A 26632-nucleotide genomic window follows, 5' to 3' on the forward strand; every position below is an offset into this window, starting at 1 on the left:
GTCCTCTCCTCCCTCTTTTGGCCCCTCCCGAATTCACCTAGTTAGTTTTCAGTGACAGCACCATGTTCCTCATCAGGACCTTCTGTTGTGAGACAACTCAGGCAATCGGGGTCTGGCCAAGGCGGGTGGTTTCAGTCAACGGTTCCCTAACAACTCCAGGCCTTTTCTGTGCTAAGTGCTGCTGGCTTGTTCCAAAACCGTTGTCACTGTTGTCTACCCCGTCCTCCAGCTTCGCCCATGTGATGATGCAATCAGAACCCCGTGCTGGGGCTTCCCTGGTGGTGCAGTGGTTAAGAATCTGCCTGCCAATGCAGGGGACATGGGTTCGAGCCCTGGTCCAGGAAGATCTCACATGCCTCGGAGCAACTAAACCTGTGCGCCACAACTAGTGAGCCCGTGCACCACAACTACTGAAGCCCGTGCACCTAGAGCTCGTGCTCTGCAACAAGAGAAGCCACCGCAACGAGAAGCTCCTGCGCACCGCAACGAAGAGTAGCCCCCGCTCGCCGCAACTAGAGAAAGCCCGCACGCAGCAACAGACCCAACGCAGCCGAAAATAAAACAAATAAATATATTTAAAAAAAAAAAGAACCCCTGTTGACCACAGGCTCCAAGTGCTTAGAAATGAGAACAGATAAACAGAGGAAGAAAGCCATTTGCCTAAGTAGAGCTTCCTTCCCTCCTCCCCCATAGGGTAGATTAAATTTCTTTTCTTCCAAACTGGAAATATAGATCAAAAGTTAAGCTTGGTCCTCCTATTTTGTTTGTGGCCCAAGCATAGTCCTTTCCAAGAGCAGTAAAAGTCATTGAGTTCTAGAGGGGCCGGATGGCCTGCTCCACAGTGAGGAAAGCGACATTCCCATGAACGGCAGAGGAGACACGGAGAGGGAAAGGTCACTGTCGAGAAGCGGGATTGAAGAAAGGCCAGGCCACCTGTTCTTACTGCAGAGACTGGGGTCAATGTGGGGAATAAGATGGCAAAAGGGCTTCCCAGATGCGACAGACTTCAGGGTGTGCAGTCTTTGCCTCAGAGAACAAGGGTCAGGAGAAGAGCAAGACGTCTGGAGCATCAAAGTTGACATTAGTGATGTACTTGCCGCCAAGCCAGCCCGTCTCAGAGCCCTGGCCCACTCGTTAGGGGGAGAATTGAGAGGCAGATTTCAGATGTTTTTACTGAGCCTGCCGAAGCTCTTAGGCTACAAAACGAGGCCGTGTGATAATCGGGTTGGTTGCTGGTTTTCAGCAAGTCTGCTTTAGAAAGTCAAACATAAATCTTCATGCCAGGGTGTCTGATTCTAGGAATTTACCCAAAGGACATTAATCAAAAATGTGGGCACGGGGCTTCCCTGGTGGTGCAGTGGTTGGGGGTCCGCCTGCCAATGCAGGGAGCGTGGGTTCGTGCCCCGGTCCGGGAGGATCCCACGTGCCACGGAGCGGCTGGGCCCATGCGCCATGGCTGCTGGGCCTGCGCGTCCTGAGCCTGTGCTCCGCAGCGGGAGAGGCCACAGCAGTGAGAGGCCCGCGTACTGCAAAAAAAAATAAAAAATTGTGGGCATGGATTTATGGGTACGAAGTGGTTGTATAAACGACGGGGCGTTCGTCATGATCCCAGTACTGTCAGCAACATTCATTTAGTGAGTGCATCCTGTTTGCCGTGTATCATTTTGGTTAATTCTTACAATACCCCTGTGAGATGGGTACCATTATTCCAAATCTAAAGATAAGAGAACACAAATATTGAACAACTTGACTGTAGTCACACAGCTATCAAGTTTCCGAGACCATTTTGAATCCATTCTTTGGTCATTTAAAAGCCACCCTGGGGACTTCCCTGGTGGTGCAGTGGTTAAGAATCCGCCTGCCAATGCAGGGGACGGGTTCGAGCCCTGGTCCGGGAAGATCCCACATGCTGCGGAGAAACTAAGCCCGTGTGCCACAACTACGGAGCCTGCGCTCTAGAGCCCATGAGCCACAACTGCTGAGCCCACGTGCCACAACTACTGAAGCCTGTGAGCCTAGAGCCCGTGCGCTCCGCAACAAGAGAAGCCCCCGCTCACCGCAACTAGAGAAAGCCCATGCGCAGCAACAAAGACCCAACGCAGCCAAAAATAAATAAATAGATTTATTTAAAAACAAAAAAGCCACCCTGCCTCCCTTCTCCTGTGGTTCTATACCAGCCCTTTTCAGACTTTTACATTCTTGAAAATTACTGAGAACCTCAAGTAGCTTCGGCTCAACTGACTCCATCTCTTTGTATTTTCCATATTAGGAATTGAAACTGAGGATTTTTAACAATATCTATTAATTCACCTAAAATAACAATAAAAACCCCGTGACAAGTTAACATTTTTATGGAAAAAAAGTGATTTCTAAAGCAAACACATGAGTGAGTGGCGTTGACTTTCATTTTTGCATATCTCTTTCACATCTGGCTTGAGAGAAGACAGCTGGCTTCTCATATCTGTGTTGGCATTCAATCTGTTGTGATATGTTGTTTTGTCCCCTGAACTGGGGACTTACTCTGATGTCATGATTTCTTCAGACGAGACAGGCCTCCCTGGACAATGTTCTAAATAGTAACAATCACTGGACTGTTTCTACAACAGCCAAATCAGAGGCACAAAACTCTCATGTTACCTTTGGTCACGTCAAATAAATTTAGACGTTCCCGCCCTCCCCTACTTATTCCCTGAAGCTTGAAGACTTGACATTTTTATGTCTCTAACAATAGTTCTTTCCTGGGTTTGTCAGAAGCTTTCTCTAATCTTATAAAAGAATACAGTTGGCTCTCCGTATTCGCAGATTCAACCAACCATGGATCGTGTATTATGTTTATGATCGTGGTTGGTTGAATCTGCGGATGCGGAACCCGTGGATACAGAGGGCCGGCTCTGGGACTTGAGAATTCGCAGATTTGAGTACCTGCTGTGGGTCCTAGAACCAGTGCCCTGAGAACACTGAAGGACAGCTGTAATTGTTTTTATAAACTTAGCTAAGATGCGACCTGCTTGGACGTTAAGACACCAAAGACACCAAAGACTGTCAGTAAATGAGAACATCAAAAGGGTGGAGTGTTTTCTTCTTCTTCATCACGGTGCTCTTTACATATTGTTTGGCTTCCATTTACTCACACAGAGCCCTCTGTGGTGGTCACTTCTCACTCCGGTTTTGGCTTTAGAGTTCTGAACACACCTCCTATCTAAGAGTGTTCCTGATTTAGGAGGGCTTTGGCAGCTGGTCTCTGACACCATTGAGTTGCTGGAATGATTGCTGTTGGTGCAGCCCTCACTGTGTTTAGGACCCCATTGAATGAGAAGCCCTGGGCTTCAGCTGGGGTGACATTTCAACTGGGCTACCAAGCTGGCATCTATCAAGAACAATCTTGGAAGCCCCACCCCACCTCCATCATATCCCTTCCATAAGACACGTGCTGTACAAAGACCTTATCCTTGAGAAAGGAGGGAGGGATGGTAGAGAGGTGCCCATCTCACAATGTGTCCCTGAGTTGAAGGTTAACGGGGAAGGAGAAACAGGCTACTGTTGTTGATGGGGCTCCCTGTGCACGTCATGGTTTTCCGGGTAACTCTGCCCTCACCCAAGAGCTGTTCTTCACCTTTTCCCGAGCCAATCCATGAGTCAGACTGGAGTTCTCAGTTTCTTAAGCGATTGTCCCTAAGTTCCCAGGAGTTGCCATGGCTGTTGGTGCAGACCTTGGCAGTGACAGAGCAGGCACCAATTAACCAAATCTGCTGATCTCACACTCTTCTTCAAGCCATCTGCTGGTGATTTCTAGCAGAACCAAAGTGTTGTGAAAACAAGCAAACACAAAGCCCTGAATAACTAAATTATCTGGGCGACTACCAATTTCTTCCCCTCCATTCTTGGTCCTAAAGATTTTTGCGACAAAAATGGGCTGTTTTTCCCATTTAAGCGGTGGCTATTCAACCTGCTTGTGGTTTTATCTCCTTCTGATGCCCTTTACCTGTGGGCACAATGCCACACTGAGGAGTCCAGGGAGAGGTCTCTGTATGCCGGTCTCGGATGTACTCTGCCCTTGCGAGGTAGCCTGACTTGGTTCTTCACAATGGGAGTTCCATCTCTCACCCTCTTTGTATAAATGCATCTCTGGTGTGTGGTGGGAAGCAGGGCAGGTGTTGCTGGTGAGGATCTGTGGAGGCCAAAGTAGGTGACTTAAAAACAAGGAAGTTAATAATAGCATAGGAAACCTGCTATAAACTGAATGTTTTTGTCCCCCTCCAATTCATATATTGAAATCCTAACCCCCAATGTGATAGTATGAGACGTTGGAGCCTTTGGGACATGATTAGGTCATGAGGACAGAGTCCTCATGAATGAGATCGGTGCTCTTATAAACAGACCCAGAGGGCTCCCTTATCTCTTCCACCATGTGAAGATACAGTAAGAAATGACCATCTATGAACCAGGAACTTGGTCCTCACCAGACATCAAATCTGCCAGCGTCTTGATCTTGGACTTCCCAACCTCTAGAACTGCAAGAAATAAATTTCTCTTGTTTATAAAGCACCCAGTCTATGGGGTTTCTTTTGTTATAGCAGCACAAATGGACTAAGACAAAATCTAAGTACAAAAGATCTTTTTAGAATTCAGGACATTGTGTGCCAAATAAATAACAAGTTCAAGGTCACACAGCTGAGATGATATCCAACATTTATTGTGAACTTACTGTGTGCCATCAATCTACGCCAACAGGTCCTAGGCGTGCAAAAATAATAATTACAGCAGTAACAGCCGCAGTAATAGCAACAACAACATTTACTGAGAACTGACAACATGCCAGCCACTGTTCAAAGTAACTTACGTGAATCATCTCACTTCGTCTTTCTAGTACATCTGTGAGGTAGCTACTGTCATCCCATTTATACACAAGTAAACTGAGGACAGAGAGCTTAAGTAACTGAACACAACTAGTGAGTGGCAGAGCCATGACTTGATCCAGGTAGGCTGACTTGAGTCCGTGATCTTGCAGCTTAGAGTCCAATGGGTGACACAAAGTGGTAAATGCATGAAGCTGGTACAGTGGAGTTAGTGGCAGGTGAAAGGTAAACGGGGAGCTCTGGGACCCTGAGAAGGCCACCTAACCCAGTTGTTTATGGTGATCTGGGCATAATTCCTGGAGGAAAATGATGAGGCCAAGAGATGTTGAGTTGGAACAACGAGATTAAGCAACTCACTCGCTTGGTGTCAATCAGTTTCAGAGAGGCAGTGCTGGGGTGGGACCCACATGTGCTTTGCGGAGAATGATCCTATGGATCCATCCATAGGTTTCTACTGAATAAATTCTATGTGCTGAGCTCTGATGGAGGCATAAGTAGAGGTTTAAAAAAGTCAGCATGCAAATTGCGTGGTATGTGAATTGTATCTCAATAAAGCTGCTTTTTTTTTTAAGCCAGCATACACCTAGTTGATTCTATTAAATTCAACATTTTTAAAAATAAAAGAAATGAAGGCTCCTTGGAGAAATGGCAGATCCTAGGGCTGTGGCAGAGACAATAGACAATGAGCCTGGAGAATCTTCTAGTGCCAGAAATGAAGAAAGTGCTCAAAAAACAGAAGGCTGAAGCCATGTCAAAAGGACACAGGAGCCCCCAACGACCACAGATGGAACAATTTGAGCAAGAAAATAAATAATGTAGTATTGGATTATAACCCAAAGTATAAAGTGAATATATATAAGTCCATACTGATATAAAGAAGAGATTGAATAAATAAATAATAGGGGAGAAAGAGGCAAATATTCCCTAGAGAAGAATTTTAAAAATGTATGTGGATACCTCCCTCCAGGAAGTAGTGTTTACTCCCTACCATCTCCTCTTGAGAATGGACTGAACTTAGTGACTCTCTTCCAAGGAACAGAGCAGGGAAAGGGGGAAATATAACTTTACAGTGGAGAAAGCTGGCAGGTACCACCTTAACCAAGGAATCAAGTTAATATCAGGAGGGATAAGTCAGGTGCCCCCCAAGGTGATGTGATGAGAAGGGCACTTTCCTCTGTTGTATTCTTCCCCCAAACCCACAACCCCCATCTAAAAATGAAAAAAAATTCACACAGATCCAGATTGAGAGACATTCTACTAAATACCTGACCAGTATCCTTCCGAACCGTCATGGTCATGAAAAAGAAGGAAAAACTGAGACACTGTCACAGACCAAAGACCAAGGAGACTTGATGACTAAGCGTAATGTAGTATCTTTTGTGGGATCCTGGAACAGAAAAAGTACATTAGTTTACAAATTGGTGAAGTCGAATAAAGTCTTAGGTTTTATAAATAGTCATGTACCAGTGTCAATCCCTGGGTTTTGAGAAATGTACGATGGCAATGCACAATGCTAACATTAGGGAAAACTAGTTGAGAGGGATATAGACACTTTCTGTACTATCTCTGCAACTTCTCTGTAAATCTAATATTCTAAAATCAACAGTGTACTTAAAGCATAAAAGAAAAGTCAGCAAGTGTTGGTTGGGATGTGGAGCAATTAGAACTCTCATACATTTCTGGTGAGAATATAAAGCAGTAGAACCACTTTGGAAACTGTTAAACTTGAAAAGTTAAACATATACCCACCATGCAGCTCGGCCATTCTGCTCCTAGGCATTTATCCAAGAGAAAAAAAATATGTGTATATAAAAAGACCTGTACAAGGATGTTCATAGCAAACATCCACAATGAATGAATCAAAACTGGAAAGAATCATCAACAGAGGAATGGATAAACAAAGCATGGTACATCCATACAACGGAATACTACTCAGCAATCAGAAAGGACTGACTGCAGCATGGATGAACCTCAAGAACGTCATGCCAAGCAAGAGAAGCCAGATAAAGGTGGAATCATACATACTGCATGATTCCATTGTTTAAAAAATTCTAGAACAGGCAAAACCAATCTATAGTGACAAAAAACTGATCAGTGGTTGTCTTGGGCCAGAAAGTGGACAGGAATTGACTGGGGAGGGGCAAGAGAGAACCTTCTGGGGTGATGGGAATGTTTTATATCTTGATTGTGGTAATGGTTACACAGGTGCTTACAGTGTGTCAAAAACTTCTCAAATCGTGCATTTAAAATTGTTTCTTTGGGTGTAAATTATACCTCAGTAAAGTTGACTAAGAAGTGCGATAGTTAATTTTATGTGTCTACTTGGCTAGGCCACAAAAGACATTTGATCAAACACTATCCTAGATGCTTCTGTAGAGGTTTTTTTTTAGATGAGTTTAACATTTAAATTAGACTTTGAATAAAGCAGATTATCCTCCATAATGTGAGTAGACCTCATCCAATCAGTTAAAGGCCTTAATAGAAAAACACTGAGGTCCCCCAAGGAAGACGGAATTCTGCTAGCAGATGGCCTTTGGACTTGAACTGCAACTCTTCCCTGGGTTTCCAGCCAGCCAGCCTGCCCTGTAGATTTTGGAGTTGCCAAGCCTCTACAATTGCCTGAGCCAATTCCCTAAATTAATCTCTCTCTCACTGCCCCCCGCCCCCCTTCTCACACACACATACATCCTATCGGTTCTGTTTCTCTGGAGAACCCTGACTAATACAAGAAGAAAAGTAAGCCTGTATAACTCTTCCCTGAGAATCTTAGGGCCTTGTTGGAGAACAAAGAACAATATGACCATAGAATTAATTATTAAAATAGTTTCTGTAACTACAAAATCAGTGTGAGATGAATCTTTGCCAAATGACTGAGAGTTATTGTGAGATCTTGGTTGACTGTGGACCTTGAGTTACTCCAATTTGGTTGCAAGATGATGTCAGAATGCATGGCCTGACTTCTGACTCAGGTTTTCAAATGAACCTAAAGTGGTTTTTGTGGATGTACCTGAACTGCCATTAAGTTAAGCCTCCCAGAGATGACATACAAGCTGCCATGTTAGTAATCCTTGGAGAAATATATGCCCTTTGTCTCTGTGTCAAAGCGTCCCTGCTCTTCTGGGAGAACCAGGCAGTGTAAACATGTCACAAAGAGAACCTTGAAGTTGTGTCTCTTTTTTTTGCAGTATGCGGGCCTCTCACTGTTGTGGCCTCTCCCGTTGCGGAGCACAGGCTCCGGACGCGCAGGCTCAGCGGCCATGGCTCATGGGCCCAGCCGCTCCGCAGCATGTGGGATCCTCCCAGACCGGGGCACGAACCTGTGTCGCCCGCATTGGCAGGCGGACTCTCAACCACTGCGCCACCAGGGAAACCCTCTTTTTTTTTTTTTTTTTTTTTTTTGGCTGCACTGCTCGGCGTGCGGGATCTTAGTCCCTGGCTAGAGATCAAACCCCGGCCACGGCAGTGAAAGAGCTGAGTCCTAACCACTGGACCACCAGGGAACTCCCTAAGTTGTCTCTTCTTTCTGCTTTGACCTTGATCTCTGGGAACTCCTGTGTTGACCTAGCATATCTGATTCCTTGGAGAAGCTTGCTCGGCCCTGTTTTGTGGCTCTTCCTACAGATACTTGCATTCCTGCAATCGGTTTTTCATCCCCTTCTAACTTGTGTAATATTTATAGTTGTCATTTTCTGACCCTCCACCATGCAGAGTCTCCTGGCTCTGAGATATTTGCAAGTATCATTGGCAAATGAGATTAGGTAACCCCACTTCTGTACTGGCATTTACATTTTACATGATAAGTGTTCCAATTTCAGAGAGAAACCTTTCTATTGTGTTTGGTGTGGCACCAAATTTCTTTAGGTAACAGGGAATTTTGCCGGAAATCTTAATGCTAAAAAGTTAAGTTGGGTTCTGAGGACACTAAGGAACTAAAAACACTTGAGTGTATATCACATGTTGATAAGGTGATTTTGCTTACAGATATTTAACAACTTGGCATATTTAACTACTTTTCCATTGTAGTAAATGTTTCCTTTTAAAATTATGTTGTATCTCACAGGGCAAATCCTACCCCTTCAGGGGCCCGTTCCCACCTATGTGGAATCCAATTGCCTGCCTAGATCTTAACAACCTTTGGAGGACGATGGATGACATGGGACGAGAGGTAAAGCTTCCTAAAGCTTCTTTGATGACATTTGTATTCTTCGTAATAAGTTTAGTCCTTAAAAGAAAGAAGGTGAAGCATGTCAACAGTGCCTGGCACATTGTGTAGCACAGTAACTTGCAGTAAAGATTTGTGAGATGAATAAGTGAGTTTCTAACCTCTAAAAGAATGACATGTCCAATAGGCTGCAATTTGCATACTACTGATGAGGGGGGAGAAGATCTTCTATCATTCAGCTTTCCTGGGATGATGTTTCTAATTTAGAATATCCTCAGGACATAGCAAGTAAGGCTTCTGGGTCTTTGAGTCACCACCATGCTCAAACCTGCAGCTCCTGAGTAAACACACACAGAGCTTGACCTGAAACTCCAGTTTAGACATGATCTGGTACATCTTTCTGATCTTTGTTAAGGAGTTGATTTTTAAAAAATTATTATTTATTTATTTTTGGCTGTGCCAGGCCTTAGCTGTGACACGAGGGATCTACGTTGCCACGTGTGGGATCTTCAGTTGTGGCATTTGGGATCTTTTAGTCGCAGCATGAGAAATCTTTAGTTGTGGCATGCAAACTCTTAGTTGTGGCATGTGGGATCTAGTTCCCTGAGCAGGGATCGAACCTGGGCCCCCTGCAGTGGGAGCGTGGAGTCTTAGCCACTGGACCACCAGGGAAGTCCCAAGGAGTTGAATTTCTGAATTGTTCTCTCTAAACTATATTAGTAACTTAGTAGTAAATATTTGGAAACAGCCTGATTACAACATAGCCTCCATTTATAGCACAGGAAAGGTTATCAAAAATTAAATATGGGACTTTCCTGGTGGCGCAGTGGTTGAGAGTCCGCCTGCCGATGCAGGGGACGCGGGTTCGTGCCCCGGTCCGGGAAGATCCCACATGCCGCGGAGCGGCTGGGCCCGTGAGCCATGGCCGCTGAGCCTGCGCGTCCGGAGCCTGTGCTCTGCAACGGGAGAGGCCACAACAGTGAGAGGCCCGCGTACCCCCCCCCAAAAAAAATTTAAATTACCGCAAAAAAAAAATATATATATATATATTAAATATGGATTGAGTGAATAGGAAATCTACACAGACAACATGGATTGTGCAGTAAAAAACCACTATTGGGGGAATTTGGAAAACTTGCATTTTCCTTCTTTAAGTTAGAGTTTTGAATACTATTCAAATAGTTATTTAAAATGGAAAATTACATTTGCTTTTCCCCTCTGAATCGTCATCTGAATGTAGATTCCCAGTGATGCCCCATGGAAGGCGCCCCTTGCAGAACAGTGGGACCACATGACGATGAAGGAGCTGCTGGACAAGATCTGCTGGACGGAGTAAGACTCGCCATTAGGCACAGGCATTGACTGTGACTCTCTTTCCGGTTTAGTTAGGAATTCCGTTCAGCAGCTGTGAACCGAGTAGCTGCTCTGTGTCTATAACCACACCATTTGGCCAGGTGGAGTGCTGAAAAATATTGGAACCATGTCCTGCCCTAAAGATGTCTATACATCAAACCTACTTCTTTGGGATAGTTTTGCATTACAAAGGTGGTATTACCCCCTAAAGTCCTTAGGACAGACCACATTGTGCCACTTCCCTTATTTAGAACAGCTTAAAGATCTCACTTATCAAGCTGTCGATGTAGGGATACTTGTATACTCCTCACTGGTGGTCAAGTATGGAGAGAGTGCATCAGCACATGCATTTCAAACACCTATGGGATGGAGTGGAATTCTTCAAAGCTTTGAAGAGGAACTTCTAGAGAAGTTCTCTGGATAATTCACAACTGTCCAGGAAACATGGATGACTGCGCTGACTGCTTCCCATTAGGGAGAAACGTGTAGCATTGAAAGAAAGTGTTCATGAGTCAAGTATTAAATTGTGGTTGGCAGAGTTGGGAACTATACATGAGCTGTGGAAGCTGTTTAGACAGACAGCATGGAAAGGCCTCCCTGCTCTTGGACAGCAGGGAAAAAGGAAAGGATGATAAGGGTTCCATCTCAAGCACATGGTGAATTTGTGGTAAGCAAAGTAAGAAAATGGCATTGCTATGAGACTGTTTGCCCATGCTAAACAGCATTAGTTGAGAATGTGGCTCTGGGGTTGATGTCTTCATTCTCTAGGCATTGTGCGGGGGGACGGGGGGGAAGTTGGAGCAATGGCAACTAAAAGTAAAAAGTTTTTAAGGATATCTGAATCTAAGATATGGAAATAACCAAAAGACATAAAATGTACATACTTCTTCATACATAAATTCAACTTCTTAGAATTTAACATAAAGAAGGAGAGAGAAAAGAAGAGAGGGAGAAACGGAGAGAGGGAGATTCAAAGCATTATTTTTAAAAGGAAAATCTAAATGTCCCGTAATAGAAGACTGGTTAAATTAATTATGGTTTGTCTGAAAACTGGAATACTCTAAAGTCTTTAAAAATCGTGTTGAAGAAGAATATTTAATGGCTTGAAAAACATCATACTATTAAACAGATAGAAAAGCAGGCTGTCATCAGGTATGTACAGTGTGATATATCATCTCATTTCTAAAGAGAAAACTGTACATTCACTGCAAGCAACGGATATCCATCAGAATGTTTTTTAACATCTAATATTACAATGCAAGCAGTTATCCACGTCATTAAAATTCTTCATCAAACGTCATATTCACGGTTGCAGACTATTCCATGGGAAGTGAATACCATAATGTGTTTATCTATTAGCATTTGACGTTTCAGTTACTTCCAGTTTTTAATCATAACCGTTATTATTATATAATACTCTGATGAACATGTGCCTCTCCTACGTCTTCAGCCTTCGAAAGCAACCAATTTTGAAAGAGTAAAACCCTTTTATTGTCACGAAACCAATGCCTATTATTAATTACATCCTTTTTAACACTTATCTGATACTATTTACCACTCTGTTTTAGAATGTAGTTTGTAATACAACTTATTTTGTTTGTAATAAAATTGCAGGATTTACTTTTAAATTTTATACATGAGATTTTCAAAATATAGTGAGTATTTTTTATCTGCATTTGTTTTATAACTCCTGTTACAAAAAGCTTTTAATAAATTCATTAGGTCTTCTCTCTCCAGAGAGCTTTGAAGCTCATTGAAGATAGGACTAATTATATTTCTTTGCTCTCACAGAGATCTGAGTTTTTCTGCTATAGTCCTTGACCTAATCCTCCCCTTAGTGAATATTCTAGGTTGTTGGCTGACAAAAGAAAGCATTCTGAGATGTTAAGAATATATGAACACAAAGTAATTTTCAAATTTTTCCTAAGCAAGATAAGCATGATGTCATTTCCTGGTTTTAAAGGAAGTAATCCCCAGAATATCCAACCTACCGTGGTTCAAACTAAAGCACAATCATATATTCAAAGACTAATGTTGATCGTTCTTTCTGTTATCATTTATAAAGTGGTTTTCAGAAACAGATTAAATTTATGATGTAGTCACAGCTATGTAAATACACTTTTTAAAACCTATAACTAGAAAAAGAAATGCACCAAAATGAGTCTAGGGATTATCTTGGGGGGGGCAGAAATGTGGAAGATACTTATTCTCTCATCTTTTTATTTTATGAATTTTCCAAATTTTATATAATAAGTGTATATTTTTCATGTAGAAAACATAATAACGTTTATCTTTTAAAGAGTCAACAGGGCAAGGAACACGAAAATATTATTGCACTAGCTTCCTTGGCCTTCCATCCCTCAGATATTTTTCTTCTCATTTGTTTTCTCAGTAAAGCTCCTAGAGTAAATCAAATAAAGGATTAAGAATGGCCTGGCCCTCCAGAGAGAAATTACTTTTAGATCTCCCTTGATTTCAAACCAGGGTTATTTCTTTCTCACCAAATTGGCAACAGTAACAGCTAGAATCACAGCTCTATTTTTATATTTAATATCCGTTATCTAGCTAGGGCAACATCAGGTTTTAGTGATTTATGACTCCCTTGTACCATCTGAATTCACCTATACAATAAAGAACAAGGAAAACGGGACATCAGGAAGCAGCAAAGGATGTTTTCACTCTGAAGTAATATTTTAAACCAATCTTTGGATATTTGTTTTAGATAGAAGCCAAAAATTGCCTCTGCAAAGAAAGCATGAGTCAGCAATTTCCATCCCTTCAGTTATCATGAGGAATCTTGCAAAACTAACTTGAAGTCACTTCAACATATATATTACACTATATGCAGCCTTAATGATGGGGACTGTCACAAAAGTGCTACAAGTAACTGGTATGTGTGTTAGGTGTGATTCTACAAACTTCCAGAGTCAAGGTACACTAGGGTAGAGAGGTGTCCCTTGGTCAATATTTGTCCCTTCAAGGTTGTCAACTGACTGATTTTAAAGCATTTTGAGGTATTAAAAGCATGAAGTTTGAATCAGGTATGATGTGGTTTGCAGTTGTACCATTTAGTGAGCTGTGCGCTACATGTTATTAACTTCCCTGAGACTCAGTGTTTGGGTTTGTGAACTGGGAAAAATAATGACTGTCATTTTGGTGACAAATCGATAAGACAATGGGTTTTAAAAACCATGGAGTGTGAAAGAGTTCAATAAATGGAAGACGGTATTATTTATTCCACCCATTGTCAGCACTACCAGGTGGAAAATTCTGCCTCAGGTATAACCAGATTAACAACATGCAAACTTTCTGTCAAAGTCAAAAGCGGGATTGGTCCTAATTAAAGATATCCCAGAGTACACATTACTACTGGTGAATTTTAGGATCTGTTAGATTTCACTGAGCTGTTGGAATTGCATGAGATCATTCACTTTCTGGTGTGGTTCCAGATAGGACATAACCTCTCATCATTTACCTGCCAACCTCAAGCAAAAGTTCGTCTGTCTATACTCTATTAATCACTTTTTCCCCTCATCCATTCTTTGAGCTGGTCTTCCATTAGACAGTAAAATAACTGAATAGATAACTGTGACTAATTCTGTACTTGGTACAGCACCTAGCATATCCTTTGAGCATTATGGATCATTTAAAAATAATGTTTAGGGAGTTTCCTGGTGGCCTAGTGGTTAGGATTCCAGGCTTTCACTGCCGTGGCCTGGGTTTAATCCAGTTGGGGAACTGAGATCCTGCAAGCTGTGTGGCATGGCCAAAATAAAGAAAGAAAGAAAAGAAAAGTAATGTTTAATTGATATTTCCCACCAACCATGTATTCATTCAGTCATCTAACAAGTAATTCATTAAGTGCTTACTATGTTCCAGTCACTATTTTATTAAAGAGGATACTATGGTTAGCAAGAAAGTTAAGATCCCTGTCTCACTGATTGATATTCTAGTGGGGGAGACAGCAATAAAAAATAATAAACCAATAATTAAGATAATTTAAGACAGTGAAAATAGTTTTAAAGCTACCACACTGTAGTAAAATGATAGAGAACGCCAGCGTGCTGGGAATATAGAAGCTGGTGCTCATTTTTATAGACATATAAGAGTTCATCTTTCTGAGGGGACATTAGAATAAGTACAGAAGGTACAGGATGAGATAGGAAAGGTAGGCATGGGCTAGATCACTTAGAACTTTGGAGGCCCTGGTAGAAGATCTGAATCTTATTCTGGTTTTGATAGGATGCCACTGGAAAGTTTTAAGCGAGGGAATGACATGGCTTAATTTACACTATAGAAAGAGCACCACGGAGGGGAGGGCAATAAAAACCTTTTCGCTTCAAGTGTGGTACATAGATATTCAGTGAGGACAAGTGGAACGAGAGAGACAAGTCTGGAGGAAATAATTCTAATCATCCCGGCAAGAGATGATGCCAATTTGGTGGTAATGAAGGTGGAGTGATGTGGTGAGAGACAACAGGACTTCCTGATGGATTGGATGGTGGGAGAGTGATGGAAAGAGAGAAATTAAGGTTGATTTCTGGAGTGTTGGCCTTAGCAAGTGGGTGAATGGTGATGCCTTTTACTGAGATGGGGATGCCTAGGAGAGTAGCAAGTGTGTGGAGAGCAGTCGTAACAGCATAGCATATGGAATACATGCTGATTCTGAGCTAGGTCTTTTGATTAAGGGGAAAATATGTCTCCTATTCCCCAAATCTCTGATGTCATGTTTTATAATATTAGATTCTAGTGACAATTTTCTGAAACTTGCTAAATTGTTCTCCACTTATAGCCAAGTTAAGTTTACTGCTTGAATAATTTCCAGAGAATGAAGAAGATGCTCCCCTGCATTTGCCAGCTTTGCTCTTGTTTCTCCCTGAGCAGATCTTCGAAGCAGCTTGCTACTCTCTTTGTGAACCTGTGTGTCACCGCAGAGACCCATGAGGTCTCCGCTCTCTGGTTCCTGTGGTATGTGAAGCAGTGTGGGGGCAGTGCCAGGATCATCTCAACAACCAATGGAGGGCAGGTACCCATTCATACCCCGACCGTTGAAACAGAAAACCACCACTGCCTAAGTGAAAGATTGGCATCATCCTTCAGTCATGAAAGGATGGAACAGGAGGCAGGCTTGTGGCTTTTAGAGCTTAATCATAGCAGCTCAAAGTGACTTTTGAAAGGGACAGTCTGTTGTTAGGTACCCAGTGTGACAACCCAGCGGCCAATGTCATTTTAAAATTAGGCTTGTCTCCTTTTTCCATGTTCTTTTGCAACTTTCCATTTGGATATACATCCGATGATTATTTGGTAAGTTTGTAAGAGGCCAGCTGATGAACATAACTTGAGTACTTCTTGGAAAGCTGAACAGAAAACGTCAGAAACGTATTTTCAGTTTAAAACAAACGCACCGCATGGAATTCATTCATTCATTCATTCATTCAGTGCCTATTTCCTGAGCCTCAGCCTTGTATAATGTGCTGTGCTGGGCACACTAGGAAATGGATTAGAGTTCTTAGCTAATCTCCTCGACAGTCATTTTCCTTTCCTTCCCTTCCTCTTTCTAACCCCCTCCTCCATCTCATCACCCTCTTTCTTCTCCTTCTCCCCTCCCTTCTCTTTCCCCTTCTCCGTGACCTTCCTTCTAGACCTATTTGAAATAGTCTTTTTAAAAATTAACTGAACTGAAAATGTAGGAGAAGACAGTCAGCTCAACTGTGGGCGCAATCACGCAGGACATTTGGAAGCTTTTGCAGGTGGGTGCGGTGAGGTGAAATGGCCTCGGTGGCCACAGAAACAGCACGTACCTGACCCAGGGTGAGACAGACAGACTGTAACAGGGAGTAGGCTGGCCTGGGGATGGGTGGGCCAGCAAGATTCTGAGACTGAGTAACAAGGAAACAGGAAACAGGCCTAGGTGTGCTCAGGCAAGTGGTGGCCCAGCAACTCAACCAAAGGATGCAGGTAGGACACAGAGCAGGGGTCTCGGCCAGGCAGGTGGGACATGGGAGTCAGGCTGAGGATGTCCAGCTGAGTTTGGAGTCTGGGAGTCCATCAGAACATAGCCTGGAAGGCTCGAAAACGTGTAATTTTGTTGAAAGCCAGCAATCATTGGTTAGAAAACAATGGTGAAAGACACTACCCACAACGGCAGCATGAAATTGTATACCTCACACAGTAAAGATATGTGAGGAAAACTAGCAACTTAGCAATTTATATCCATTCCTATATTTCCTACCCACCTCTTGGGTCCTTTTTTCTTTCCAGGAGAGGAAATTTGTGGGTGGATCTGGTCAAGTGAGTGAGCGAATAATGGACCTCCTTGGGGACCGAGTGAAGCTGGAGAGGCCTGTGATCCACATTGACCAGACAGGAGAAAATATCCTTGTGGAGACCCTAAACCACGAGGTGTATGAGGTAACCAAGAGCCTTAAACCAGGGAGAAGAGACCAGAGTCCCATAGATAACCAGGGCTTAAATAAAGCGAAGAATATTCTAGACTTTGTAGACAATACCTTTGCCAAAAGCAAAAAAGCTACCTCTGGGGCTTCCCTGGTGGCGCAGTGGTTGAGAGTCCGCCTGCCGATGCAGGGGACACGGGTTCGTGCCCCGGTCCGGGAAGATCCCACATGCCGCGGAGTGGTTGGGCCCGTGAGCCATGGCCGCTGAGCCTGCACGTCCGGAGCCTGTGCTCCGCAACGGGAGAGGCCACAACAGTGAGAGGCCCACGTACCACAAAAAAAAAAAAAAAGAAAAGCTACCTCTATCTGAAAGAAAGGAAAACAGAACCATAATATTTGGGGGTGAGGGGGGAGATTTACAAAACACATATTATCAACCCTCTGTATTGGGCTCCTACATAATTAGAAAATCAAAGAAAATATTTATTTGATAAATATCAAGTGCCTCCTATGTATCAGGCATTATTCTAGGAGTTGGGAACATAGCAGTGAACAAAACAGGTAAAATTGTCTGCCTTCATGTGGCTTACATTCTAGTAAAGGAGAAAAGTTGTAATCAGATACATAAAATATAGACTATGCCAAATAGTAATGAGTACTGTGGAAAAAACCAAGCAGGGAAGGGGGAGAGGGTGTGCCAGAAGGTGAGGTGGGACGATTGGTCATGCAGTTTTAAATAGGTCATCAAGGAAGGCCTCACTCAGAAGGTGATGTTTGAGCACAGAACCCAAGGAGATGAGGGATTGAGCCAGGTGGCTCTCTGGGGAATAGTTTTCCAGGTAGACTGAAACAGCCAGTGCAAAGGCCCTGAGGTAAGAGCAAGCCTGGCATGTTGAAGTAACAGCAAGGTAGTCAAAATGGTGGAATTAAGAGGATTGAGGGGAAGAGTAACAGAAGATGAGATCAGAGATGTGACAGGGGTTCCTTTCATGTATGACCTTGAAAGTGACTGTAAGGAACTTAGCTTTGACTCCAAGTGTGATGGGAAGTCATTGGAGGTTTTGAGCTAGGGAACAACAAGAGCTCATTTTGATTCTAACAAGTTTGATTCTTCTAGTTTCTCTTTTAAGAAGAGATTGAGTAGGGGACGAGGGTAAATGAGGGAGAAACATTAGAAAAAGAGCAAAAACAACCCACCAGCAATGTTTAACCACGCCGTTTTTCTTCCAGGCTAAGTATGTGATTAGCGCTATTCCTCCTGTTCTGGGCATGAAGATTCATTTCAGTCCCCCTCTGCCAATGATGAGAAACCAGCTGATCACTCGTGTGCCTTTGGGTTCAGTCATCAAGTGCATAGTTTATTATAAAGAGCCCTTCTGGAGGAATAAGGGTGAGTACTTTTCTTTGCTTAAAAGGTCCAAGAAACTTGGTGCAAAGTCACACATTTGCGTGTAACTGTTTTCCTTAGAATTCGGACGTAAAACATTCATCCAGGTTCTATGGTCAGTTCCATCGACTAAAGTACATTGGCACACATTCATGCAATTAAGTTCCCTTAGAATATGATCAACTCTTTTCATAATTCAGTATAAAGTTTACTAATCCTTTCACAAAATCTTCTGAAAATAGGTTATTAACATTTTCTGATACAGGTTTTTAAAGTATGAGTTTGTAAAGCCGTTCACAAAGGTGGGGATTCTGAAAATTTCCAGGCAATTTCTCACTAGTGTCAAGATTCTACTATATGAAATTAAGTTCATTTATGCATTCATATATATTCAATAAGTGTGTGGCTCTACTGGATAGAACATTACAGGGATGCCCACTAAAATACTAGATTCTGCAACGATGGAAATGTTCCAGAGTGGCTCTGTCCAGGACAGCAGCCACTAGCCACGTGTGTGGGTATCAAACAATTGAAATGTAGCTAGTGAGACTGAGGACCTGAATTTTTCAATTTTATTTCATTTCAATTGCTTTAAAGTCAAATATAAAAAGCCACGCATGGCTATTTCATTTTAATAGCTTTAAATTCCACTGTAAAAATGCCACGCATGGCTACTATATTGGACAGCACAATGCTAGAGTCTTATCACATTGACTCTCATCACAGCTCCTTTTCTTCCGAGAGGAGTCCACGTAAGAACCATCAGTACCTGGGACTGAGGGCAAAGGGAAGGATGGACTGAAATGAGGAGCTAGATTGCAGAAGGGAGAGGAAGGATGTGCTGGAGGCAAAGGGGGAAAGTTTCATATTCTTACCTTAGGGCGGTTCTTCCTGTATCTACCCCTTTCCACCACATTGCAGCCTCCTGATTCTCCCCCTTTGCAGGAAATTCTGTTTAGGACTGTTATTGGATTGGTGCATCAGTTGAACAAGTAATCTATCTTTCACAAAGGACGGTGCAGTGACCCACCATGGAGAGCTTGCTGGTGCTAAGCTGCTTCCTCTCGTGATCCAGGCCACCCGTTTTAGACAGCTGGTTGCTGGCGAGTGGATAAGGTTTAGGATCGTGGAATGGAGATTTTTTTTCTCTTAATGACTCAGAATGCCTTTATTTATGGAGAGAATCTCTAGCTTTCCATTCATGTCTGCAGACCTTTACCTTAGGTCTGCAGTGTGCCAGGCAAGTTCATTGTTAGGTACTAGTATCAAAAAGAAAACCCAAGATGCGAACTATTATATATAGAATGAGTAAACAACAAGGTCCTACTGTGTAGCACAGGGAACTAAATTCAATATTCTGTGACAAACCATAACGGGAAAGAATATGAAAAAGACTAGATATATATGTGTAACTGAATCACTGTGCTGTATGGCAGAAATTAACCCAACATTGTAAATCAACTACACTTCAATAAAATAAATTTAAAAAAAAAACAGAGAAAAGCCAAGTTCTTCATCCTCAAGAAGAGGCTGGGTCTGACTCGGTCCTTATTGGTAATGAGCCTTGAGTTACACTTTAAAAAATGATTGTAGACATGAGAGCCTCTTCAAAGCATTTTCAATTTCTTTTGAGAAATTGAATGTGTTTCCTCAGCCAACCTCTGCTGAGCATCTATTGTATGACAGGTGCTGTGCTAGGCACTGGGAATTCAAAGGCATGTTTCCTTGCCCAGAAAATCCAGACTTGGGAGGAAGCCAGTCTTGTAAACTGATAATTGCATTACAGTGTATTGAGTACACTGTTGGTGTTACCTAGGCTATTATAGAAACACAGGGGAGGGCTCCAAGACTCACGTCCAGTATCATTCCTGTTACATCGATAAGCAATTCAATAACAATATTTTGAAGGATTCTATAAGGGAATGAAATCTGAGGAAGTTAACTCTTGTAAGAAGGTATTTGCTTTGCGTCAGACTTTCAACGCCATCCCTAAAGGCACTGTGGTTAGTGAGTAACACAAAAGCACAGGGAATATGAGTTAACCAGATTCAAAGGGGGTGATTTTTGCAGCCCCAAACAGCCTAGCACAGTGACTGGCACATATGAGGCACTCAGCAATCAGTCAATCAAGATTACTGTTTGTTTGTTTTATAAGTGCAGCGTGGTTTGGACTATTAAAGAGAAGGTAACTTTTTGCCTTTTGATTCAGGTAGCCCTAGCCAGTTCTTGCTGGCTTGTAGAATGATTGTCCCAGGAAATGCTTTCCAGTTTCTTAAGTGTGTGATATCTTTGTGAGTTTACAAGGAGGGGCCCCCTCTTCTTTGCTGGTCTCCCACCAAATCATCCTAAGCTCATCCACCCTCACCATCAACACCCTGCCCTCCCGGGGTCCCTGCAGGGGCAGGGGGTGCATCACAGCCACCTTAGCTTTGCCTCCCATCCCCACTTACCTGGAGAGAGCAGGCTCTTGCCAAAGCCTTATATCTTTCAGTATCCCTCGCTTTTGCTCATCTACACCATTTCTATTTTCCCTTAAATCTAAATGATTTCAACTGAAGTTTAAAATAACAGAAGCAGTACCTGCTTTTAAAAAAAATTACAGAAGTGAACTTATTCACTATAAAACTTTCAAAAAATAAAAGTGTATGAAAAATGTCCCTCTCCAATTGCCCCTCCCCCCTTGGGGAACCACTGTTAAAAATGTAAGTTGTTTATCCTTAGAGATTTATTGTAGGCACAGGTAATATTTTCAATATATTGTACATATATATTGAAATGTATATATACTTTAAATGTATATTAAAGAATATGCATAACATTTATATGCAAATATAATTTTAAATAAATGTTATATACTTTCCCCAAACCATTTTTTAAAAAAATCATAATACACATTGTACTGAAATTTGCTCTTTCCTATTAATGGTATGCCACAGACATTTCTCCACATCAGTGCATTTAAATCTACCTCATTTCAACAACTGAATAAACAGTATTTCACTGTATGGCTCTATCAAAATGTACCCGATAGGTATGCTGACGATAGGCATTTCGATTGTTTCCAAGTTTTTGCTATTATACACTATGCTACAATAAACAGCTTCCTTCATATTGCTCTGAAGATTTGAATAGGAGCATTTCCTTTTGATAAATTTGTAAAAGTGCAATTACAAAGTCAGTTGACTTGGGTAGACCAGCTAATTAATATTTTTAACTTTCTGCCAATCAGTAGGGGAAAATGTCCCATTTATCTATAATTTGTAAGTTTCATCACGAACAAGGCTTCAGGGCTGTGTGAAATCATTTTGTAAATTATCTATTTATCCTGTGCTTATTAATTGTTTTCTGTATGTGTTGCAAATATTTTCTCCCAGTGTACCAGTTTTTTAAAATTTTTTCATGATGGTTTCATTCTCCTATGAAATATATCTACATTCGGCTTTTCTGGACCAACAATTCTTTTCCACTGATTTTTGTCACTGGGCTCCAAATATTTTGTATAGCCCTATATATAAAAAATTAAACATCAACTACCACTGAATATATTTATTCCTAAATTATGTACATGGACCACTGGAAAAAAGTGTATTGTTTTTCTTATAAAATATACAAGAGTAGTCATTTTTGAAAAGCTGGAATTGAAAAATAAGAATCTCTAATATCTTTCTCCACTATCCAGATGTGCAGCCTAGGTGTGCACACCCCACTTTGGAGAACACAGATTTATATTCTCTAATCCTTTGGCAGCACTGTACTATTTTAATCCCTGTAGCTTTATAATATGTTTGACATCTGGTAGAATATTCTCTCTTCATTATTTTTCCTGTAATTTTGTCCTTGGTAAATGTCAGTTATTCTTCCAGATGAATGTGATTGTCTTTTCAGAACTCCTCCTTCCACACTTCACACTCAAAAAGCTTCTCCTGAATTATTTTATTCTGAATAGTCCTCTTTGTTACCTCCCATAGGTACAATATCTTCTTTTTTCTCCTTGAGAATGTTACTTGCCACTTTGGGGGAAATTTCTTCTACTCTTTGTCTTTTCTTCCTGAGAGTTCCTTTTTGTTTGTTAGTTTGTTTCTGCTTTTGTCTTTGCTTCTTTTGTTAAAGAATTTTGTTCAATGTCTAGATGTCCTTGAATGGCCCTTCCTTTTTAAGAGTGAGGCTGAACCAGGCTAACTGGAAGTCTCATGTGCCTGGGCAGAGCTCCTGAGCTTTCTACCTACAAATGATAGAACTGCTGCTGATGCCACGTGGTTTGTTCTGGCATGAACAGGACTCTTCCCTCTGCCCCTTGTTCCTTCACTTCTGCCCAGTGCACATGCATGGTGCAGAGACCAACTTTGTGCTGTGAAGGACGTGTCCAAGGAGCCCCTCCACCCAGAAAGCAGGGCCTCCACCCCAGTCAGCCTGGTGTCCTGCATGATCCCTCTGTCCAGTCCAGCAGAACCCCAAGTGACCCGTGTGCCCTTGCTCTTTTCTCTTATCACACCCTGTCCTCTTTCTTGTCTCCTTATAACAAGGTGATTCCTTAACTATTTCTGTTGTATTCTTTTTTTTTTTGCAATAGCAGGATTGAGTCCTAGTTTTATTTTGTATTAAGAATTTTTTTCTTCCAGTTTTATTGAGATATAATTGACAGCCAGCACTGTATAGGTTTAAGGTATACAGCATAATGATTTTTTTTTAACATCTTTATTGGGGTATAATTGCTTTACAATGGTGTGTTAGTTTCTGCCCCATAACAAAGTGAATCAGTTATACATATACATATGTTCCCATATGTCTTCCCTCTTGCGTCTCCCTCCCTCCCACCCTCCCTATCCCACCCCTCCAGGCTGCCACAAAGCACCGAGCTAATATCCCTGTGCCATGCGGCTGCTGCCCACTAGCTATCTACTTTACTACGTTTGTTAGTGTGTATATGTCCATGACTCTCTCTCGCCCTGTCACAGCTCACCCTTCCCCCTCCCCATATCCTCAAGTCCATTCTCCAGTAGGTCTGTGTCTTTATTCCTGTCTTACCCCTAGGTTCTTCATGACAATTTTTTTTGTTGTATTCTTAAATCTTCTTAAATTCTTCAACAAACTTTAAACATTTCTCCTTCCCCTATTTCAGTTTTTCTCAATGTTTTCTTAGCCCCAGTACACCTGAGGGGCATGCAAGTACCCCTCAATCCAGTGACTGACTAGGACTATAGATGCAAAGTGGGGAGAGTCGTGGGGGGAGAGAGAGAGAAGCAAGTGCAGGTAAAAAGGCCTACAGGTGTGTCTGTTCCCACACAGGTCGGGACAGTGCATACCCTCCAAGTTATTTCTCTGTTCTTTCTTCCTCATTTTGAAACCCACTCATTGGATTTTCTATACAACATTAGTTCCCAGGTCTTCCACCATAGTTTTGTTCGAACAACCTCAATTTGCAAGTAAATGATGAAGCAGGAGGAGTGGTACACTGTAGTCGGATCTTATTATAACATTTCAAATTCTGCCCTGACATTTTCACCATTGCTCTGTTGTATTCTTTTGTTGAAATTACATATATTTTGTTCAGGAGGGGAATGAGAGAAGCACTTTTGTGCAGAATGAGCTGAAATTGTTTTCCAAGTTGTTCCGGAGGTCCTGTTTGAAATGAGGGTTTGGGACTCTGCATTTTATTTTCTTATTATTTTTTCTATATCCAGCAAAAATATCTTTTTTCTTTTTATTTATTTATTTTTATTGGAGTATAGTTGCTTTACAATGGCGTGTTAGTTTCTGCTGTACAACAAAGTGAATCAGCTATGTGTATACATATATCCCCTCCCTTTTAAGGAGGAGGGTGGAAAAGTGGAGGGACTCTGTGCATTTTAGTCATCTGGGTCCTCTCTGCCCTGTCTCTAGATAATCAAGAACTAGTTAGCATCGAATAAGTGGCTCCTCATAAAAGGTGAATGTTCAGTCCCTTCTACTTTACAGTAATAGACTAGCGTTTCTTTAACACATCTTTGGTTTTATCTGATTTCCTGTGAAAGAGGAAAGAGGGGCACACGTATTAACAGCAAGGAAAACAAGATTTCATTAAATGTTGGCCTGGATTAATTCATAATATCACGTTGCTTCTTTGCAGAGAGGGGCTTACCGTTTGAGTTTTTCACCAAATGTTGGCTCCTTAGCCTTCCTTTTGACATCAGCTTGGTTGGACTTTGTATATTTAGGGTATAATATCTTATTTTCAGCCTTTGGGCTTCTCAGGTTGAAAAATGTGTGCTTCATCGTAACTGCTAAGGGTAGCTTGATAGGGTGATGAATGCCTTTTTCCATTTTGCTCTTCTCCAAGATTACTGTGGAAGCATGATTATCGAAGGAGAGGAAGCTCCAGTTGCCTACACGTTGGATGATACCAAACCTGATGGCAGCTGTGCCGCCATAATAGGGTAAGGCATGCTTATGGTGGTGTGATAATCTTCCATGTTGACAACGTATTCCTATACTGTTAATAAATGTGCCCCAAACTTTGTTCAATAATTTTTTACCCAACGTCACTCTTCTCCAAATTCAGCAGTTGGAAAAATCTTATTGCTTTTTAAAAAATAATGTCTTCGAACAGATTAATATTTAGAAAGGAATTAGAATACCAATAACATTTGAAAATTTGTTAAACTAGTTTTCTGCTTCATGTTTAATACTAGGGGTTGATATATTCTGGTAAGCTATCTTTTGTGAAAGCACGATATGAAGATTTGACTTAGGGTGTTTCACTAAGAGGGCTTCTTGTGGAGGCTGTGGAGGCATCTCTGGTATTTACATGGGATGCTGAGATTTTCCAGGTCCCACTAGAGAGGAACGAAGACCAGCCCAGTTCTCAGCTTGGCAGGGAAAAGCAGCACAGATGGGGATGTCATGGGCGGTGGTTACCTGGAGAAGCCAAAATTGAGATGGGTTTCAGGATCCGTATGAGTTTATTTCAGAGAGCCAAGGGTCAAAACAGGGAGATCAAAGCTAGCTGGTAAGTTGAAGGTAATCGTAGGGCTAGAAATGGAGGCGGATTCTAAAAGGCTGGGCACTAGGGAGATACCATCTTGAAGATAGAACCAAAGAGGAAGGGCTGGATGAAAATGGAAAGTCTCAGACACATCTAGGGTAGATATTTGAGGCCCAGGGCATATTCCTGTTGAGCACCAGCTATGCAGTGGGAGATGGGTCAGTCATGGTATTATCCCAGGCAAAAATTATGGCCAGTCATCTGTTTTGAGTCCCTTGAATCCCTAAAACTAGAAGGTGCCTTTTAGTGTCAAGAATGTAAGCAGGAAATAGTAAAACATGGAACATAAAATTAGGTAGTGTATGATTTGTTTCTTCTGGTTCACTTTTAACTTGTACACTAGGCACATGTGTAGCTATAGAAATGAGGCCAGGATGAAAGCAGCCATTGATTTCCCCTCCTTTTTCTTGTTTGTACGTTTTAGATTTATTCTTGCCCACAAAGCCAGAAAACTGACCCGTCTTACCAAAGAGGAAAGGTAGGGGAAAAAAAGCACCTCTTCTCTCTTCCCTCCCTCTCTCTCCCTCCCTCACTCCTCCCTTATTTCCTCTGCCCCTCTCTCCCTTCCTGCCCACCTCTGTACTCCATCTCCCTTTCCTACTTCTTTTCTTCTTTCTACCCACTTTCAACTTTGCTTAACTTTTAAACTTAAAGACTGCTTAATACTATGTGTATTCCCAACACAACATGTCTGTTATGTTCATTATGAGGGTCTTGTATAAAGGCACAACGCTGATAACTGAAGAACCAAGCATTCAAAATAATATTTATTGAGTTTATCGTACATAAGATACCATGCAAGGAGCTATGGAGGATACAAAAATGGATATAGCCCAGGAGCTGAAATTTTACTTGGGGAGGAGATAACCAGGTAGACAAATGACCGCATTGCAGGGCAGTCTGCAGTACATCCTGCATGAAGGATGCATAACTATTACAGATCATAAGTACAGAAGGACTAGTTTCTCTGGAGGTGGCAATTTCTCTCAGCAATTAGTATTCACCACTACCAATTATTTATTCCCACACCACCACTGATAACATATTTACCAACTAAGAGCCCCTGAATTACGTTATGGCACATTCCTAACCCTCACAACCCTGCACCCTCCCCCCGCACCATTAGCATGCTGCTTTATGACTATTGCCATCACTGTGCTTGGCCAGGGCTATGGAAGTCTGACTGACCCACTCACTAAAAAAAATGTCCTGGGCTTCCCTGGTGGCGCAGTGGTTGAGAGTCCGCCTGCCGATGCAGGGGACGCGGGTTCATGCCCCGGTCCGGGAAGATCCCACATGCCGCAGAGTGGCTGGGCCCGTGAGCCACAACTACCGAAGCCCGCGCGCCTAGAGCTTGTGCTCCGCAACAAGAGAAGCCACCGCAATGAGAAGCCTGCGCACAGCAACAAAGTGTAGCCCCCGCTCGACGCAACTAGAGAAAGCCCGCGCACAGCAACA

The 26632-nt window shown here is 42.2% G+C and overlaps 1 protein-coding gene across 2 annotated transcripts in view; it reads left to right on the top strand.

Annotated features, from left to right (window-relative positions):
• The window catches only part of MAOB (monoamine oxidase B), a 114227-nt gene that overhangs the window by 75780 nt on the left and 11815 nt on the right, over positions 1 to 26632 (top strand). For both annotated transcript variants that reach the window (XM_022556309.2, XM_089904600.1), the window contains exons 4-10: positions 8917 to 9021; positions 10259 to 10350; positions 15256 to 15397; positions 16633 to 16782; positions 17997 to 18156; positions 24470 to 24566; positions 25599 to 25652. In XM_022556309.2, coding sequence (XP_022412017.1) covers positions 8917 to 9021; positions 10259 to 10350; positions 15256 to 15397; positions 16633 to 16782; positions 17997 to 18156; positions 24470 to 24566; positions 25599 to 25652 — 800 coding nt within the window. The remainder of the gene's footprint in view (positions 1 to 8916; positions 9022 to 10258; positions 10351 to 15255; positions 15398 to 16632; positions 16783 to 17996; positions 18157 to 24469; positions 24567 to 25598; positions 25653 to 26632) is intronic.

Source organism: Delphinapterus leucas, chromosome X (genome assembly GCF_059928025.1).
Source record: "Delphinapterus leucas isolate spDelLeu-1000000601 "Yukka" chromosome X, BTC_Dleu_Yukka2, whole genome shotgun sequence".
In the NCBI taxonomy this organism is placed as follows: domain Eukaryota; kingdom Metazoa; phylum Chordata; class Mammalia; order Artiodactyla; family Monodontidae; genus Delphinapterus; species Delphinapterus leucas.